Here is a 16,032-nt window from a genome sequence, read left to right on the forward strand (position 1 = left end):
ATACATTATTGCATAAAGAAGGTGAAAGAAAAAAAAGTTGTCGCATCAAATTATGAAATTATATATATAGTTGGAAGAGACTAAAGAAAAAAAATAGAGACTATTGAAAAAAGAAATGCTCCCGTGCGGAGTCGAACCGCAGACCTCATGATGACTTGTCCTGTTGAGGACTTACGAGTCATGCGCTCTACCAACTGAGCTACGAGAGCCGTGATTGGTGTTCGGTCATTGGGGGCAATGGCTCTTAAAGTAAGTTGCACTGTCTACCTACTGGTACTTGCAGAAGCAAGGAGCCCTAGTTTGTTACGCGTCGGTATTGAATTGGTCATATCTTACCTGGAAATTCGAAATAGAAGCTCCCTGTAATTTCCCCCGTCAATAATTCCTTGTGAAGTGAAGCATCTCGGATTTCGGCAACGCCGGTCTGACCGCACGTCCTCGCCAGATGATCGAATGACAATAGATGCCATGCGGAGCGGTCTGCTATTGGCAGCTGACGACGCTCGGCCGCGCTGATCATTCGTCGACAGCTTAAACAGCAAAGCTAGAGCGCCGAGCCAGACGCCTCGCAGGGCGTTAGATCGCTTCTAAAAACAGCGCTTGCAGCGTAATCCAGCAGTATCCAGAGCGTATCCAGAACGCACTATACAGGTCATCTTCTCCGCCTTTTCGTCCTGATCAGCGGTCGGGAGAACGGATGTTCCTGGTATGACGATCCCAGGGAAAAGGAAGATGCAAGAACTCATCTCGTCGGAAATTCACCGAGCCAAGGGCTTGTGTCACCGCCCTCTTTATTACTATTATTTGTCCCACGATCTGCGAAGAACTGAGGATTCGTAATCGCCTTCTAGGGCTGAAAAACGGTTGAGCCGGTCCCCGCGCCGGCGTGGTTGGCCATGCTCTAACGGACAGCTGGTGCCTGCCCTCTGGAGCGTGACCGTGCCTTATTATTAGCCTGTATAACGGTGATGAACGACCCCTATCGTTTTCTCTTCGAGTCTCTGTTCTTTCGTCATCCGTTGAAGGATGGTGCTCTTTCCCGGCTATCATCTGCTTGAGGACGACGACAATTACGGCGTCGACTGGGTCATCCACTATGAGTTCGATCACATCCGTATGCTCCCTGTTCATGACCCTGATTGGTTCTGTGCGGTGGACTGACAAAGGCTCCAGATCCTTCGCAGGCCATCGAGGAGTTCCGGACCCTCATCCAGGATCTGGACGAGAGAGGGCTCCAGACGGAAGTAAGGCATGGCCGCGGGGCCTCGTTGCTGGTCTTTGTCAAAGCTCCCAGAGAGCTTCTGGGGAATGAGGTCTATAAGTCAAGGTGAGCCTAGTAGCCGCTGTCCCACCTGCACCGCCACAGATGAATACCTTTTCCTGACATTAGATACTAGGGTGAAGGACTGGCTCTACGGAATCTCACATGTGCGCCCCGTTGGTGATGGAAACACCGTTATTGACGGCGAGACCGAAGCGGAAGAACTCCGGTCCATGTACCACCTCGTTACCTGGCAGAAGGAACAAGGAGGCGCAGGAGTGACCGCGAATTTTGGGAAGTGGACGAACGTCAAGGCATGCTTCCCCCTCCACAACCAAGCCGCGAACAGGGAGTTGCTACGAAGATGGAGCAGAGTCGCGATTCTGAAGACTGAAGACTTGGATGAGATACGTGCGCTGTTTGGCGAGAAGGTAATGCTCTCCAAGAACCCCACAAGAGTGTAATTTTAATGCCGTATTCTTGCAGGTTGCCTTTTACTTTGCATTCATCCAGGCCTACTCGCTATTTCTCACATTCCCAGCACTTTTCGGAGTCCTCTGCTGGATGTACAGGGGACCTTACTCCGTCACTTTCGCCATCGTCAACTGTCTCTGGTGTGTTGTGTTTGTGGAGTACTGGAGGCTGAAGGAAACTGACCTCAGCATCAGATGGGGCGTCAAAGGAGTAGGGGTGCTCAAGGTCAACAGAGTCCAGTACTACTGGGAGAAAGAGGTGATGGACCGGATCACAGGAGAAGTCAGAAAAGTATTCCCGGCCCGAAAGCAGCTCATGCGACAGCTTCTTCAGCTACCGTTTACCTTACTGGCTAGTCTGGCCCTTGGCACCTTGATTATCATTACGTTTGCTATGGAAGTGATCATCGGAGAATTGTACCAGGGGCCGTTTAAATACTTTCTGGTACGCTGTCTATGAAGTTCCTGTTCAGTGTGCATTCATACTCACATTCATGGTCTATAGGACTTCCTTCCCACGGTCATCTTGTCATTTTTCTTGCCGATGATAACCTCGTTTCTCACTGACATTGCGACCCGGCTGACCGACTATGAGAACTACCGTACCCAGGACCAGTACGAGCTGGCCCAGACCCAGAAGACCTTAGTACTGAACTTGATCACTTCCTTCCTCCCCATCATCTTGACGGCGTTCGTCTACGTCCCATTCGGCGAGAAGATCGTTCCCTATCTGGACATCTTCAATCTCAAGGGCTCCAAAACTTCTTCATTCTTGTGGTCCGATCCGACCCTAGAGCAGCAGCAGCCAGACTTCCGCGTCGACTCTTCCCGCCTGCAGCAGGAGGTCATCTATCTCACAGTGACAGCGCAAGTCCTCAGCTTCTGCGAGGAGATGATCCTCCCGTACATCAAGCGTGTCCTCTGGCGTTGGTACCGCGACTATCAGTTCAGGAAGTCAGAAGCGGCTGCGGCTGCTGCCGCAGCATCATCTCGGCACCGACGCAAGCGCTCCAGGTCCGTCACCCTCCTACTGAACGATCCACCGGAGGAAGCCCTTTTCCTGAACCGCGTCCGCGACGAGTCCGAAGCGGACGTCTACAACGTGCAGGAGGACCTGCTCGAGATGTGCGTGCAGTTCGGATATCTAGCCCTCTTCGGCGCCGCATGGCCTCTCGTCCCGCTCGGATTCCTGATCAACAACTGGATCGAGCTCCGCGGCGACTTCCTCAAGATCAGCCTCGAGTGCCAGCGTCCGCCGCCCATTCGTGCGGACTCGATCGGCCCCTGGCTCCAGGGTCTCGAGTTCCTCTCCTGGCTGGGCACGCTCTCCACGGCGGCCATGGTCTACATATACCGCGGCAGCAACGGCGCCGTCAAGGACGTGCGACTCTCGCGCCTCCTCCTGACCGTCTTCTTCGCGGAGCAGGCCTACCTCGCGACCCGATTCATGGTCCGCGCCGCCTTCGAGAAGATCGGATCCGAGAACATCCGCCGCGAGGAGGCCCGTCGGTACGCCGTCCGGAAGCGCTACCTCGAGACATTCAACGAAGAGGCGGCCGAGCTGTCCCGGAGACACAAGCCGCGCGTGCGCTTCAACTCCACGACCAACGTCATCACCGAGATTGCCGAGGAATGTACCGACGAGAAGAAGGCGAAGAAGGCATTCGCACAGGATGAAGGCGACGGTGACATCCCCACACCCCGCACGGTCTGCAGGACAGACAGCGGCCGTCTCCATGACCCCGAGCGCGCGGCAAAGTTTTGGTCCTGGCAGCAGACGGGCCAGGAGACGGCGGAGGCGGGTATCAAACTCATCGAGGCGCTGGCTGTGGCGAGTACGAACATCGCTTCTGAGAAGTCGAATGGTCACAGTAGTCGTGGTGGTCCGAAGAAGGAGGCGTAAAGGTGAAATAATAAAAAAAGGTGTTGTGTGCGTAGACGTGCATGAGCGGAAAAAAGTTCCAACCACCAGGCGTGTGTGTGATAGATTCTTGTTTGTAGTTGAACGCAAAATAGAAGATTTTTAATTTGCCTTTTTTTTCCCATCAGCATCATCATAATCATAGATTGCCTATATCTACCAAGTAAAAAAAAAGGATTTTGTAGTTTAGTACTATAAGCAACTCTGTCAACTGGATCCGAACTTAAATAGGGGCTTCTGTATTCCCCTGCAGTATGTACATGTACATACACTGAGTCTCACCCGTTCTTTTGGCAGACAGGAATTTTTTTGTAAAATTTTTAATACGAAAAATCAAATAACTAATCACCTTGGTTCCCTGCAAGTCAGGGTGATTTCTTTTTTATTGTATTGTACGGTGCTGTATGTACATGTGTCCGTTCATTTGTAAATAAATTCTTATTGATTGATACAGAAGTTGCTTATTCCTATGTATGTATGTATGTATGTATGTATGTATGTTGTTATCGTTAACGAGTTCCTATCTACATCACCGTCGACAGCAGGGGGCAAGTCCTGGTATTGTGCAGCGGGCCGTTTTTAGGTTCAAAGTCACCAAGTGTCTGTTCGTTTAGAGGGAAGATTTGTTGGCATAGTACTGGGTGAAGTCGTGTCGGAGGACGTTCAGACCCTGTTTTTCATTCAGTCAGTAGACTTCATGGTCCACTACCGCGCTCAGGTATTTATGGAGCTACGTACCAATGCTAGTTCCTTTGCGAGCGCCTCGTCCTTTTCCGCCCTGTGACAGATCTGGAAGAACTCATCCTTCTCCCGGGCCGTCTCCGGATCCTGGTCCCAGAGCCGGCGGAAGTTCTCCCGCGACGTGGGATCGATGATCTCCTGGTATATCTTCCGACGGATCTCGGCGTATTTGTCTAGGATGTTGTCGTCGGCGAGACCCCGGTGGATCCCCATCAGGCAATCGTAGAGGCTGCCTACGTCGGCGATTCCGCCGGTGAGTCCTAGGCCGCCGCTGGGAAAGGATGCTGGTTAGTGGACGTACAGTAACTGCCAAGCATATAGCATCAAAAAGAAGAGAAGACACCTACAATGGGTTGCAGAGATGCGCAGCATCGGCTGCAAGGATGAATCTGCCAACGCGGAATTTCGGAGCGCACCGCTGCTGGAGCTTGTACGGGCTGATGTTCAGGATTTTGTAGTCACCAGGCTTTGGGTGGCCGGGGAGGATCTCCTCATATCTCATCGGCTGTCGCTTTCTGTACTCTTCTGCAGTGAGGCCGGGGACTTCGGAGTAGGTGACTCTGTAAAGGCCGTCGTTGCCGATCTTGGCGACCATGTGCCAGTTCTTGGGGTGGACGATGTAGTTGGTGTCCCAATAGCCGTATTTTGTGAAGTCGTAGTATACCTAGGCCATGAAATTAGAAACTAATACGTTTCTTTGTTTTCCCCCCACTGGTAAAGTAAGTGAAGCTTACATTTGTTGCTATAATCGCCGCGTCCAACGTCTCACCAGGAAAGCTCATATCGCCGAAAAGTGACCGTCTAATCTGACTATTGGCCCCGTCGCATCCGATGATATAGTCCGCTTCGACTTTCTGCGGCCCCGAAGCCGTTTCAACCTGTACCCACGCCTTGTTCTCGTCCTGGCCGATATCTACGACACGGTGTCCCCATCTCACCTTCGCGGTTGGGTACCGCTGAAGATGGGCATATAGGATCTTCCCAAGCCGGTCCAGCGGCAATACCACCATTCGCTCCGGGTGGTCTGGTCCCAATGCGGCAAAGGACATACCAGCGATCAAAGTGCCATCCTGTTTCCGCCAGCAGAAATCATTTGGTTTGAAACCCTTAGCGGCGACATCATCGAGGACCCCAGCTCGACGCAACTCATACACTGCCGGTGAGGCGTAATGGGCAGCCCGGGGCTGCTCATCCAGCTTCTCTGTTGCTTCCAGCAACTCGACATTGATCCCCTGTTTGGCGAGAAGGATCGAGAGTAGCAGTCCAGAGGGCCCAGCGCCGACGACGACGACTTTGGACAGGGAGCCACCTTTGGGAGCCATATTTTTCGGTGTTTTCTAGCTGTAACCCCTAAGTTATGATGATTGGGAACATAGCATGCAAGGTGAAATCGGGCAGATTGCAAAAAGTTCTCGGGAGAACCAATTGACTACAGCATGCAGCACCCATTAAATACACCCTTGAACCAGCTGTCTGACTCTGACCCTTCCTCCCCGAAGCTCTGGTCTCTGGGCGTGGGGCCCCGGATCAGGACCCTTGTTCAAGCCAGTGGGACATGGTCCAAGACGCCTGGGATCCCACATGCGGGGCCGTGATCACAGGGAAATACAGGGATTCATTGTGGAGATCCATGTGGACGAGGATGTCAACCGCCAATAGTCCTGTGTACTAAACCCGTACATGGCTTCGATTTTGGACCTCGGGTTGATGCAGAGGGGCTGCTAAACTGATCCATTTGGCCGATACAGCCTGGTATCCATGACTGAAACAGAACTGGCAGGAGGATGACAGGACCTGAAGGGGCGTAACGGGGTATTCCCGAAGCCGTTGCGGACATCAGAGAAGATGGCTTGTGTTGTGATGAAGCAGCCGATATGTACTAAATAGTGCATTAAATGACTAAGCGGATGCCGGCTGTATTTTCGCCGCGAGCCCTTGTGTTTATGACCTGCTTCTTCTCTTCCTTGCGATATACTCCGTATATATCATCTGAAATTAGCTGGTCTTCTGTCAGACTGCGCGAACCTAGTAATCCGAAGGTATGATGATGAAAGCTCTGATTATTCGAATCTACCTAACTAACTGACTATTTATCCCATGGAATTAGGGGTTAAGACCTTCCGAATATTTCTTTGTTTAATGATCCCGAGACCTTTCATGAAATATGAAAGGATATAATAAAGGAAAATAGGCAGTCTCGGGTATAGACAGTATGATTCCTTTATTGCAGGGATCATGACCTTCTGCAGATCCGAATCGGCGTGCGCTGACTAGGCTGATAGGTCTCTTGGCATACCACTAGGTTATAGTGGTAATATTCGGCTGACATCTTCTAACTTGGTTTCTCAATAGGAACGACAAAGCCACGTTTTCAAGGCGGAGTAATCGTAGCTTAGGCATATTTCCATGGGCAACCAATCTCTCAAGGACAACAGTGATCAGGAGGTATTAACCAAAGCAGTTCGCGGTGCAGATCTCATTCGCTGCTCATGATTGTCGCGCTGCGCCACCAGGCTTCGTGCGCTGGTTGATTTAGGAAAACATAAATAATTCAATTGCCTAGAGCTAATAATATCATGGTTGCAGAATACAAGAGAAAATAAAATGTTTATAACGTGATTTATCTCGCGAAAGACTTCCTGGAGAGACTTGAAATCGAGTGATTGCCGGGCTAATCAGGTGATCCCGATGGTTGAAGCCAACTCATCTAAGGATGGTGCTGAGGGGCCAAATTCGCAAACAGAATCAAAACGAAATGTTGAACGGAGATCTCTAATGGGTCGCATCTCTGGGCTTTCATTATTTCGAAGACAGAAGTTCCAGAATGTTCAGGCTTCAGATGAAGTGGATGGAAACCCAGAGATCTAGAAGAAGATGGCGTTGAATTATCTGCTCTCCACAATCGGGAATCATCGCAAAAAGAAAACATAGCATCACACGGCGATGATGCTGAAAGTCAACCCAACCCCGACAAGAAAAGACCACGAACAGGATACGAATGTATACACGGCGCCTCCATCTGCCTCGCTGCAACGGTCATCATTCTTTTCCTGAACATTCTTCTAACCGCCATCGCTGCTTTGCGTGCACATAGAAAGTCTCGCGCTGAGTCTTTCGATGCAGAAACACTCTTCGATGGCGACTGCGGACGGGCGAAAAGGTGGTCAACTGGCTTACATCTCACCATCAACATTTTCGGCACGGTCCTTTTAGGGGCCAGTAATTACTGCATACAATGCTTGAGTGCCTCTTCTCGTGAAGATGTCGATCGGGTACATGGCGCTGGGAAGTGGGTTGAGATTGGGACGCCTAGTATCAGCAACTTGAGATTTATGGGGTCGACACAAGTATTTCTTTTGTTTTACTGTTTATCAGCTCCATTCCTATTCATTTAACGTGGGAACATCTCTCTGCAAGAGACCGTTTGAACTGAAGTGTGTGCTGATTGTTACTTATACTACAGTTATAACTCAGCAGTGTTCTCAACCCTGGCATCAAATGCATACGGCGTTGTTGTCGTTCCTCCCGACATGTTCTTCTTAGGCACGGCAAATGCGTCCTCTGAAGCTTGCTATGAGAGCCTTGTCGGGACAGTTTGCCAACATCCAGAGCATGTATTCAGCAAATGAGTTCGAGGTCCTCAGCAAAGAAGCATGCATCAAAGCATATAAAGTCCAGTATCTCTCTGACCGACGGACTGTTCTCCTTGTTACGGACAATTCTTCTATCAGCTCACCAGGGTCTCTGGGGGTCCGCCAGTCTCCCGAGATGATTTCGAGGACCCTTTCAGTTGGATGTGTGGGGCGTTAGAAGGCTACAGCTTTCAATCATCACACTGCGGTCAATCCTCTGTCTTGAATGCTGTCAATGCCTCGTCAGTAGCCGCGGAGGACCTCACGGGATATGGCATCGTTGTGGCCGCGTTAGATGGATCATTTACTTTCACAGCAGAGAATTACACTGCCATCAAGGATTCCTCGTTGCCCTTGTCGGTTCGAGTGGATATCTCTATCCTAGGAGAGGTCCTTAGCACTGGCTTTCACGAGACCGCTGACCACCTTTGGATATCACTACCGGGAATAACCTGGAAAACCCCATCTTTTCTCTCACAAATAAGAATATATGACTCGTACTCCGTTTGTGCTACTGGGCCGACCCGGATTACCCAATTGACCATTGTCTGAGTCAAAAGGTCGAGGAACATTGTCGACTGATGTACAGCCCCCCAATCTGTTTGGCTGTCATTGGATGCAATGTCGTCAAGGTCATCTGTATGCTGTTCACTATCCAGCAGCGACGGAAGAATCTACTATTCACAGTTGGCGACGCTATCGCTTCATTTCTCAGAACTCCAGATCCGACAACGTTATGCTGCTCCTGGATGGATAAAAGGGCTGCAAAATGGTTTATTTATGGCTCTAAGTACAGTTCGGGACTCCAACAATTGTTCTCCATTCCACTGGCGAGAGTCTTTCTCGGGGATAAATCACGCTCTACTTCTCCTATGTCTATGGCCTCTCGAGACGTCAGTTTCCACTCTGCCAGGGTGGTGTCCCCCGGGGTTTTACCATCACGCAAACGCTGATTTCAAGCAGTCGACCGCCGATTCTGGGTTCTGTTCTTGCTCTTGTAGGAGATATCCGTCATACCTCTACACTCGCATTCGACAACGACACGCTGACCTATTCACTTTCATAGGTATATAGCCTGCATTATCACAGCCGGCATGATATTTAATTCTGTCGTCTCTGACCTCAGCAACAACAACTACCTCCCCGACGCTAACATTCACGCGCTTTGGAGTCTGGGCTTTGGTACAGTTCGACCCGAGACTCTGGTCCGCTATATGTCCGGACACATCCAATTTAATTCCAATGGTCCTTCTTGCTAATACTCCACAATTGATGTTATCCTTCCTTTACTACCTCGGCAATGGACTGCTCACCTGCATGCTTGCCGCAGCTGAGTTTAGCAGCTACGCAATCCGAAGAAAGCCCTTGCGTGTTTCCTGGCCGGAGGGCACTCAGCGTTCGACTTATTTCCTCAGTTTGCCGTAGGCATACAGTATACCACTGATGGCATTCTCCGCTCTCCTGCATTGGTTGGTCTCCCTCAGTGTCTTCTACGTTCGCATCATCCAGTACGATCAGTCCGGTCTCGTAGATGAGGCGAATATGATCTCGACGTGCGGCGTGTCGCCGATAGGGATGATTTTTACCATTTCATTTGGAGATTTAGCGTTTGTTATCCTGGTCGGATTGGGATTCAGGAGGTTTCCGACTCGGATGCCGCTGGCTGCGAATTGCAGTTTCGCTATCAGTGCGGCGTGTCATCCGCCGCTGGGTGATGAAGATGGGGCTTTGAAGCCGGTAATGTGGGAGGAGGTTCTACCTTATCCTCCTTCGTATAATCACAAGGAAGAAGGAGAAGAAGAAGAGGCGAGGTGTAATGGGGAAAGACAAAGGAGCGGGAAAAACAGAAGCAGCCGACGAAGAAAGAGAGATAGAACAGACAGACGGTGCAGAAGCAGAGGCGATGGGTTTGGTCCATGCAAGCGCGGATGTGTCGATTTATCGCTATACTTTTACGTCGATGGAAGTGAGGGAACCTGTTCCTTTTCGACAACATGCATAGAGAACTTTACGGGCTTATACGTCAAAAGGCTCAGTTCAAGGGAAATGGCAATCAATTACTGCTCAATCTAGTTGTCCCGGATTTTTTTTTTCTCAGCTCATCAGATATTATTAGAGGAATGCATATTAGCAATCTCAAATAAAATATGACAACCTATCACAAGTTCATATTTGGCTTGGATTGGATAAAGAAGTCAGAATCATTTCTCTCAGAGACATATCATTCTACATTGTTGCGAGTTGAGCCCTGAAGCATCTTATCTGTTGGAGCTCAAAGGTCGCAGTCAGTTTAAATAGGTACTTACCAGGGTTATGGGGCGTGCGGTCTCAGTGAGGACATTAAGTGTAATTAATGTGATTGCAGCAGCTTCACATGGTCATGAGGATATTGTGAAGTCGCTTCTTGAGAAGGGTGCAGATATCAATTTTATCTCAGAGCGTCATGTCACTGCCATAACCGCAGCGGCTTCATATGGCCATAAGGACATCGTCAATATGCTTCTTGATAGTGGTGCAGATCCCAATTCCATGGGAGCACATCTCAATGCTCTGATTGCAGCAGCTTTAAAAGGCCATAAAGATATTGTCAAGATTCTTCTCGAAAGTGGCGCATATGTCAATTGTACAACAGGATACAGCACTGCCCTAACTGCAGCAGTTGCAAAGGGCCATAAGGACATTGTCAATATGCTCCTTCATAGCGGTGCAGATGTCAATATACTTCTTGACTATGGCGCATATGTCAATATTAGAGGAGAATATGCCGACACTGCCCTGGCTGCGGCGGCTTTAAAAGGTCACAAGGATGTTGTCAATACTCTTATTCGGAGCGGTGCAGATCCAAATATTTTCAACAACAGCAATGGAACTACTGCTCTGATTCAGGCAGCTTCCCATGGCTATGAGGAGATTGTAACGATCCTTCTCAAGGGTGCGTGCAGATACCAACATTATTACAAGGCATTATTATCGCACTGCTCTAACTGCAGCAGCTTCGCATGGCTACAAGAATATTGTCAGTATTCTCCTCCGGAGTGGTGCAAATTTGAATACTCTCCATTATGTTGAATCATGCAGAAGGCGTCGATACTATTTCAGAATACGAAGATGCTCTGACCAAGTCAGTTACACATGGTCATGAGGACGTTGTCAGGATACTCCTTGATACCGGCGCGGATCCCAACATCGTCGGCAGGGACGTGCATAGCAGAGCTCTATTTATGGCCCTCGCTTATCAATCTCGATACATTGACTTACTAAAAACAAAGAGACTAGTTGCTTTGCTACTTGCGGCAGGTGCCCGCGTTGATGAAGTATCTGCGCCATACCTTGAGAGGACACAGAAGCTTGCGGACGAAATCGGCCCGGACTTTGCAGCGTATTTGAATTCGAATCATAAATGAATGATAAGGCAAGTAGTGAAATCAAGCAGTTTATCTTCTTTTTCTTTTCTGTACTAATATGATCTTCTGCGGCTTTGGACTCTCCAGGCCCGACGCTGGAGGTGATGGAAAATTTGGTACATGCGGCAAGATAGCTATGTATGTTGATCAATAAGCACATGGAAGTCAAATAAACAAGAAATCTTTAAGCAGACAACTAATGAAGGAGAACAGATAGATATGTTCATTCTGGGAACTGGACTTGCTTCATTCCGGCATCTTCTTTTCGATGGTCGAGGAACTTTTCCATATTCACATATGAGTCCGGTAGAGGAGGGCGACGACAGAAATGGGGTCAGATGTTCCAGCACATCTTTTCCTCCACCGTTTCTTGCAACGGTGATCCTGTTGGTGGAAATATTCTAAGTATCATTGATTGCAACTTGCAATGGAGTCTGTACTCTGTGCTGCCCGTGTTAACTGTCTTTTCTTCCCTCTTCCAGACAGCGCATATTGGCGGCCCTCTGTGGTGTATATTACCATGTTCGACCAACGCATTATTCATCACATAAAACCCACTTCAAGACAGAAGATAGTACCTACGACCATAGGGTGTGGAAAACAGGGCTTCCCGTCCGCTCAGCCGTACTTAAGCCACACGCCGGGCGGTTAGTAGTTGGGTGGGTGACCACCAGCGAATCCCGTCTGTTGTAGGTTTTTTTGTTTTTGCCCCTCTTGCTTTTGATCCATTAAAGCGTTTCTATATCTCTATTGTCTTTCTTATCTTGTTGGTTGTAGGTTTTTTTTTGCCTTTTGCTTTTCTTTGCTCGTTTTTTTTGGGGGGGGGGGGGGGGAGGGGTTATTTCGAGCCATTGATTTCTTTGCTTTATTTTTCCTTAGTATATAGTCATGGCGTGGTGTGGTGTGGTGTAGTAGTAGTAGCGTAGTTGAACATCCATCTACCCTTCCTACACTCCAGCGAGCGAAGCTGACACTATAAATAAAACAGTAGCGGAAAGAGTGAAAGTACGCAGTAAATCCAATAGATCCTCCCTAAGCATGCATCTAAGATTAAAACTGCAGCTTTTGAGCCAGCTGAAGAATCCAGGACTGCTATGCATACACATCAAGATCTTGATACAAGACCTGAGAGCACTCACATTAAGTTACATATACACTACTGCCATATCTTCGGCATCCCCTCCCCTCTGTCACATTTCGATCTGGGCTGGCTTTGTCTAGGGTTCAAATCTCACTTTCTACAAAATCTTTCTTTATATAAAACCCCGGCCAGAGAGGAATGAGGGTCCCTAACAGGGAGCAGGGGTCGGGTCCTGCAGGGTGAAGCCCTGGCACAGAGGACGAGCCACCTATCTCACATGACCAGAAGGAGTAAGCCTTGATTGAGCGAGCTTACTATTTAACAGGGGTGCGTTCGCAAGCTTGGATGATGAACTGAACTGGTGGTGCTGCCTTTTTAACTGTCTGACAGCTATATATTAAAAGGCATGGGTGCTTAGGATTTACGTCTTGCCTGAGAAGTAAAACATGCCGTTGAGCATCTTTTCCCTAGTTATGAATGGGTTATATAGAGGGTGGCAGGTGGCAGTGACGGTGTCAACGGCAAATTGGGATAAGAAGAATATCCAACGTCACCAGGATAACCTGTTTTGTTTCATAAATTGGCAACCCGGCCAAGACGAGCAACTAATAAGAAAACGTCGGTTGTGAAGATCGTTCAGTACGTCGAAACAAAGGACGCTGAGAGCTGTAGCTAAGCATCGCGGCCGCGCCAGCCCCGGCTCTGATAGGGCTAGAACCACGCCACGTCTGGTGAGCATGAGCGTTGAGGACGAAGCTCTGACTGGCCGGAGTGACGTCTGACAATCCAATGGGGACGAGCAACTGGGCAGATCCTCTGCAGATGTGCGGAGGATTTGTATTCCGCACAAATATCTAAGTACTGCACCTAGGTATCAGACCCGGATTCAGAACACTGGACTGTGGCGATGGAAGATGGTCTGGATTTGTAAAACCAGGAGCACCGCTGAGCGGATGCAGATGAGAAGTCGATGAGAAGGGGGGAAGAGAGGAAGCGTTGGGGCCACGAGAGACAGGCGGTGCGCTGTACCCCTGGAGCCGCCGCATGTGACGGCAGCAACATGCAAACACTCGTGTGCTCTCTTCTCCTCCCACCGCTCTCATCTCTCTTCTCTCTTCTCAACAGCTACTTCGGTCGTTCTTTCATGATCCATCAGAATCTATTGCCATCAATAAATCATATCCGTATTTAAACCAGGTCATTGATCACTCCCATCAGCAGACAGCCTGTCTTGGCTTTGCTACCCAACGGGGGACGGCGGACACGTCGGGACGCGGACATCTCCCAGCCTCCCCCGCCCTAGTCAAGAGCAGGTGTTTCTGCCCCAGACCAGCCGGGGATCAATAGCGCCCTCCCACAGTCTCCAGGGCTCCACTATTCTCTCCCAGCCGCTTCGAAATTCCGAGTCGCGCTGAAACTTCTGTCTCAGGGACCGCGGTTCAGTGCGGAGGACAGCTGTTGACACTCCCCGCCGCCGTCCAGGCACTTCATCCCTTCTCCAAACACTCGCCGTGGGCACGAAAACCTTTGTGGGTTTTGCTCTGGATCTCGTGCATACGGAATCTGTGTGCTTTCTGCAAGTCTGTTATCGTTTTGAGTTTTTTTTTCTTTTTCGAAAACGTCCTGCAGCTGGCAGTCGAATGCTGCCTTGACAACCCACCGCTCCGAAACATTGATATCTGTTTGAAATATTCAGCCTTCTTTTTCCGGCTACGATCACGATGCCTGAAAATCCTCCCCTCCTTCGTCCCATCCCGCGTCGAGCCTTCGACCTCGCACCATCCCCCACTGACTCTCCCGAACCTTCTTCGCCCAATGCGGAGCCGTCGAACCCGGATTTACTCAATCCAAAGGACGGATTCTCAGTCAGCCGCACTGGTTCCATCCTGAACTTGACCTCCTCCACATTGTTTGGCATATATTCTCCGACCGCATTTGAGGGCTCACGCGATGACTCGACCCCCTGGGGCACTGAGCCTAACGCGAATACTGAAGCGCTGTCAGAGAAGGAGAAGCCTGGCTTGGAGAGGCTGTATTCGCGGCGAAGCAGCGGGTTCCGCGGGATTGTGCTACCGAATGCGCTGAAGAGCGTTCTGCTGTTTGTCTTCGGTGTCGCCTACGGAACCATCATAGCTCACTTGCACGAAAACCATTGGATCACACCCGTCAAAATGGAAAATATCAATCGCTATTCGTGGCAGTATGTGGTTTTCTGGGGCTTTGCGGGTGTGGCTCTGGGAAGTGTGCTTCCCTGGCTTGACGTGCTGTGGGACGATGTTGTGGGCAACGAGAAGGCCTCCCAGCGACCATTGAGTTCCAGGGGCGAAAAGAACAACGAAGATCGCCCCTCTTCACGGTGGAACCCGGTGGTTCGTAGTGTTGGTGCCTTTGTCGGCATCGCATTTGCCTTGGTAAGTTTGCACTGCAGTCTCTTCCTCTTGGTTAAATTCCAGTGCTGACAATCATCACAGCGGAGACTTCCTTGGCAATCTACGGCGCAGGCGTCGCTCACTCTGGCCCTGGTGAATCCTGTGCTGTGGTACCTGGTCGACCGCTCCAAGCCGGGCTTCATCCTATCGACGCTGGTCGGGCTGGCGGGGACGGGCACCATTCTGGGACTCAACCCAGAGATCGTGCCTGCCCCGACGAGTCCTTCGACCAAGATCACGATCCCCGGACCGGGAGAGGCGTATGAGCTCGAGGTCGGCTTGTCGCAGGAGAGTATCGCGGTGGGAACGTGGATCGCCAGTGTGCTGTTCTGCGCGTGCGTCTGCTTTGGAAACATCGGGCGGCAGCTTGCACTGGGAGGAGCACGAAAACAGTTTCTGAAGACGGAATGAACAGGATGGCCGAGATAAAAAGATGAAAAAACGTATCGTCCGGGGAACCAGGTTCTCGGTTGTGATTATACGATATGGTTTTATTATTCAACATTCGCAGTGAACGAGCTACGTGCGCATGTCGCAATGTCGATGCAGGTCATCCGTCCGTAAACGGTGTTTGATATAGCTGCCGTATATTTACAAAAAGAGGAGAGACGAATATCGTCCAGGCATGCAATGCTAGAGAAATTCGACTCGCGCCTTTCTTCAAGTTCCAAATTTCAGGATTCGACTTTCAAGACTTCAAAGTCTTACTACAGTGCAATTAAGGCTTTGAATTTTGATTCAAATCCTGAGATTCCAAAGTTGAAATTGTTGGAAAGCCGAGGTTTTCGAGGCTACGGCTGGCAAGAGCTTGTTTGTCTACGCAGAAAAAAAAAGCTCAAAACTACCCTACTCCTGCACCTTGCACCCATTCCCCGAAGACAGATATATAAAAGTCCCGGGGTACAATAAAAGCAGGAGAATACATTAGCGGTAGATGAGACATGGAACTGTAGAATCAATCATTGCAATCCCTTCCACCGGACCCGGACTTCTGAGAAACCCGGGGCCAAGTCAGGCACTGCACCCAAGATCGACACACTTTGATCTCCATTCTCTATGACGATTTCCGTACGTCATGGGCTATCTTCTT

General features: G+C 49.8%; 5 protein-coding genes and 1 non-coding gene across 6 annotated transcripts; 4 read left to right on the top strand and 2 right to left on the bottom strand.

Moving 5' to 3' along the window:
- Positions 1 to 116: 116 nt before the first annotated feature.
- VTN00DRAFT_t163 lies at positions 117 to 209 on the bottom strand. The gene has a single exon. It is a non-coding gene; the product is annotated as a tRNA-Thr (tRNA).
- An 817-nt stretch (positions 210 to 1,026) lies between these two features.
- VTN00DRAFT_8473 (uncharacterized protein) lies at positions 1,027 to 3,637 on the top strand (the record flags this gene model as incomplete). The annotated part of the gene is made up of 5 exons (XM_069435331.1): positions 1,027 to 1,114; positions 1,174 to 1,327; positions 1,398 to 1,692; positions 1,748 to 2,179; positions 2,240 to 3,637. 5 exons carry the CDS (start codon positions 1,027 to 1,029, stop codon positions 3,635 to 3,637), a joined length of 2,367 nt encoding a protein of 788 aa, XP_069285288.1.
- A 628-nt stretch (positions 3,638 to 4,265) lies between these two features.
- Positions 4,266 to 5,718, bottom strand: VTN00DRAFT_8474 (uncharacterized protein; the record flags this gene model as incomplete). The annotated part of the gene is made up of 4 exons (XM_069435332.1): positions 4,266 to 4,325; positions 4,394 to 4,667; positions 4,744 to 5,060; positions 5,131 to 5,718. The coding sequence occupies 4 exons, from the start codon at positions 5,716 to 5,718 to the stop codon at positions 4,266 to 4,268; spliced, it is 1,239 nt and encodes a 412-aa protein (XP_069285289.1).
- Positions 5,719 to 8,190: 2,472 nt separating this feature from the next.
- On the top strand, positions 8,191 to 9,133 carry VTN00DRAFT_8475 (uncharacterized protein; the record flags this gene model as incomplete). The annotated part of the gene is made up of 3 exons (XM_069435333.1): positions 8,191 to 8,384; positions 8,992 to 9,025; positions 9,095 to 9,133. The coding sequence occupies 3 exons, from the start codon at positions 8,191 to 8,193 to the stop codon at positions 9,131 to 9,133; spliced, it is 267 nt and encodes an 88-aa protein (XP_069285290.1).
- Positions 9,134 to 9,471: 338 nt separating this feature from the next.
- Positions 9,472 to 11,432, top strand: VTN00DRAFT_8476 (uncharacterized protein; the record flags this gene model as incomplete). The annotated part of the gene is made up of 4 exons (XM_069435334.1): positions 9,472 to 9,841; positions 10,394 to 10,960; positions 11,022 to 11,048; positions 11,107 to 11,432. The coding sequence occupies 4 exons, from the start codon at positions 9,472 to 9,474 to the stop codon at positions 11,430 to 11,432; spliced, it is 1,290 nt and encodes a 429-aa protein (XP_069285291.1).
- A 2,802-nt stretch (positions 11,433 to 14,234) lies between these two features.
- On the top strand, positions 14,235 to 15,353 carry VTN00DRAFT_8477 (uncharacterized protein; the record flags this gene model as incomplete). The annotated part of the gene is made up of 2 exons (XM_069435335.1): positions 14,235 to 14,924; positions 14,985 to 15,353. The coding sequence occupies 2 exons, from the start codon at positions 14,235 to 14,237 to the stop codon at positions 15,351 to 15,353; spliced, it is 1,059 nt and encodes a 352-aa protein (XP_069285292.1).
- Between the last annotated feature and the right edge of the window lie 679 nt (positions 15,354 to 16,032).

The sequence above is a fragment of the Thermoascus crustaceus genome, assembly GCF_041956765.1.
Source record: "Thermoascus crustaceus strain CBS 181.67 unplaced genomic scaffold VTN00scaffold_6, whole genome shotgun sequence".
In the NCBI taxonomy this organism is placed as follows: domain Eukaryota; kingdom Fungi; phylum Ascomycota; class Eurotiomycetes; order Eurotiales; family Thermoascaceae; genus Thermoascus; species Thermoascus crustaceus.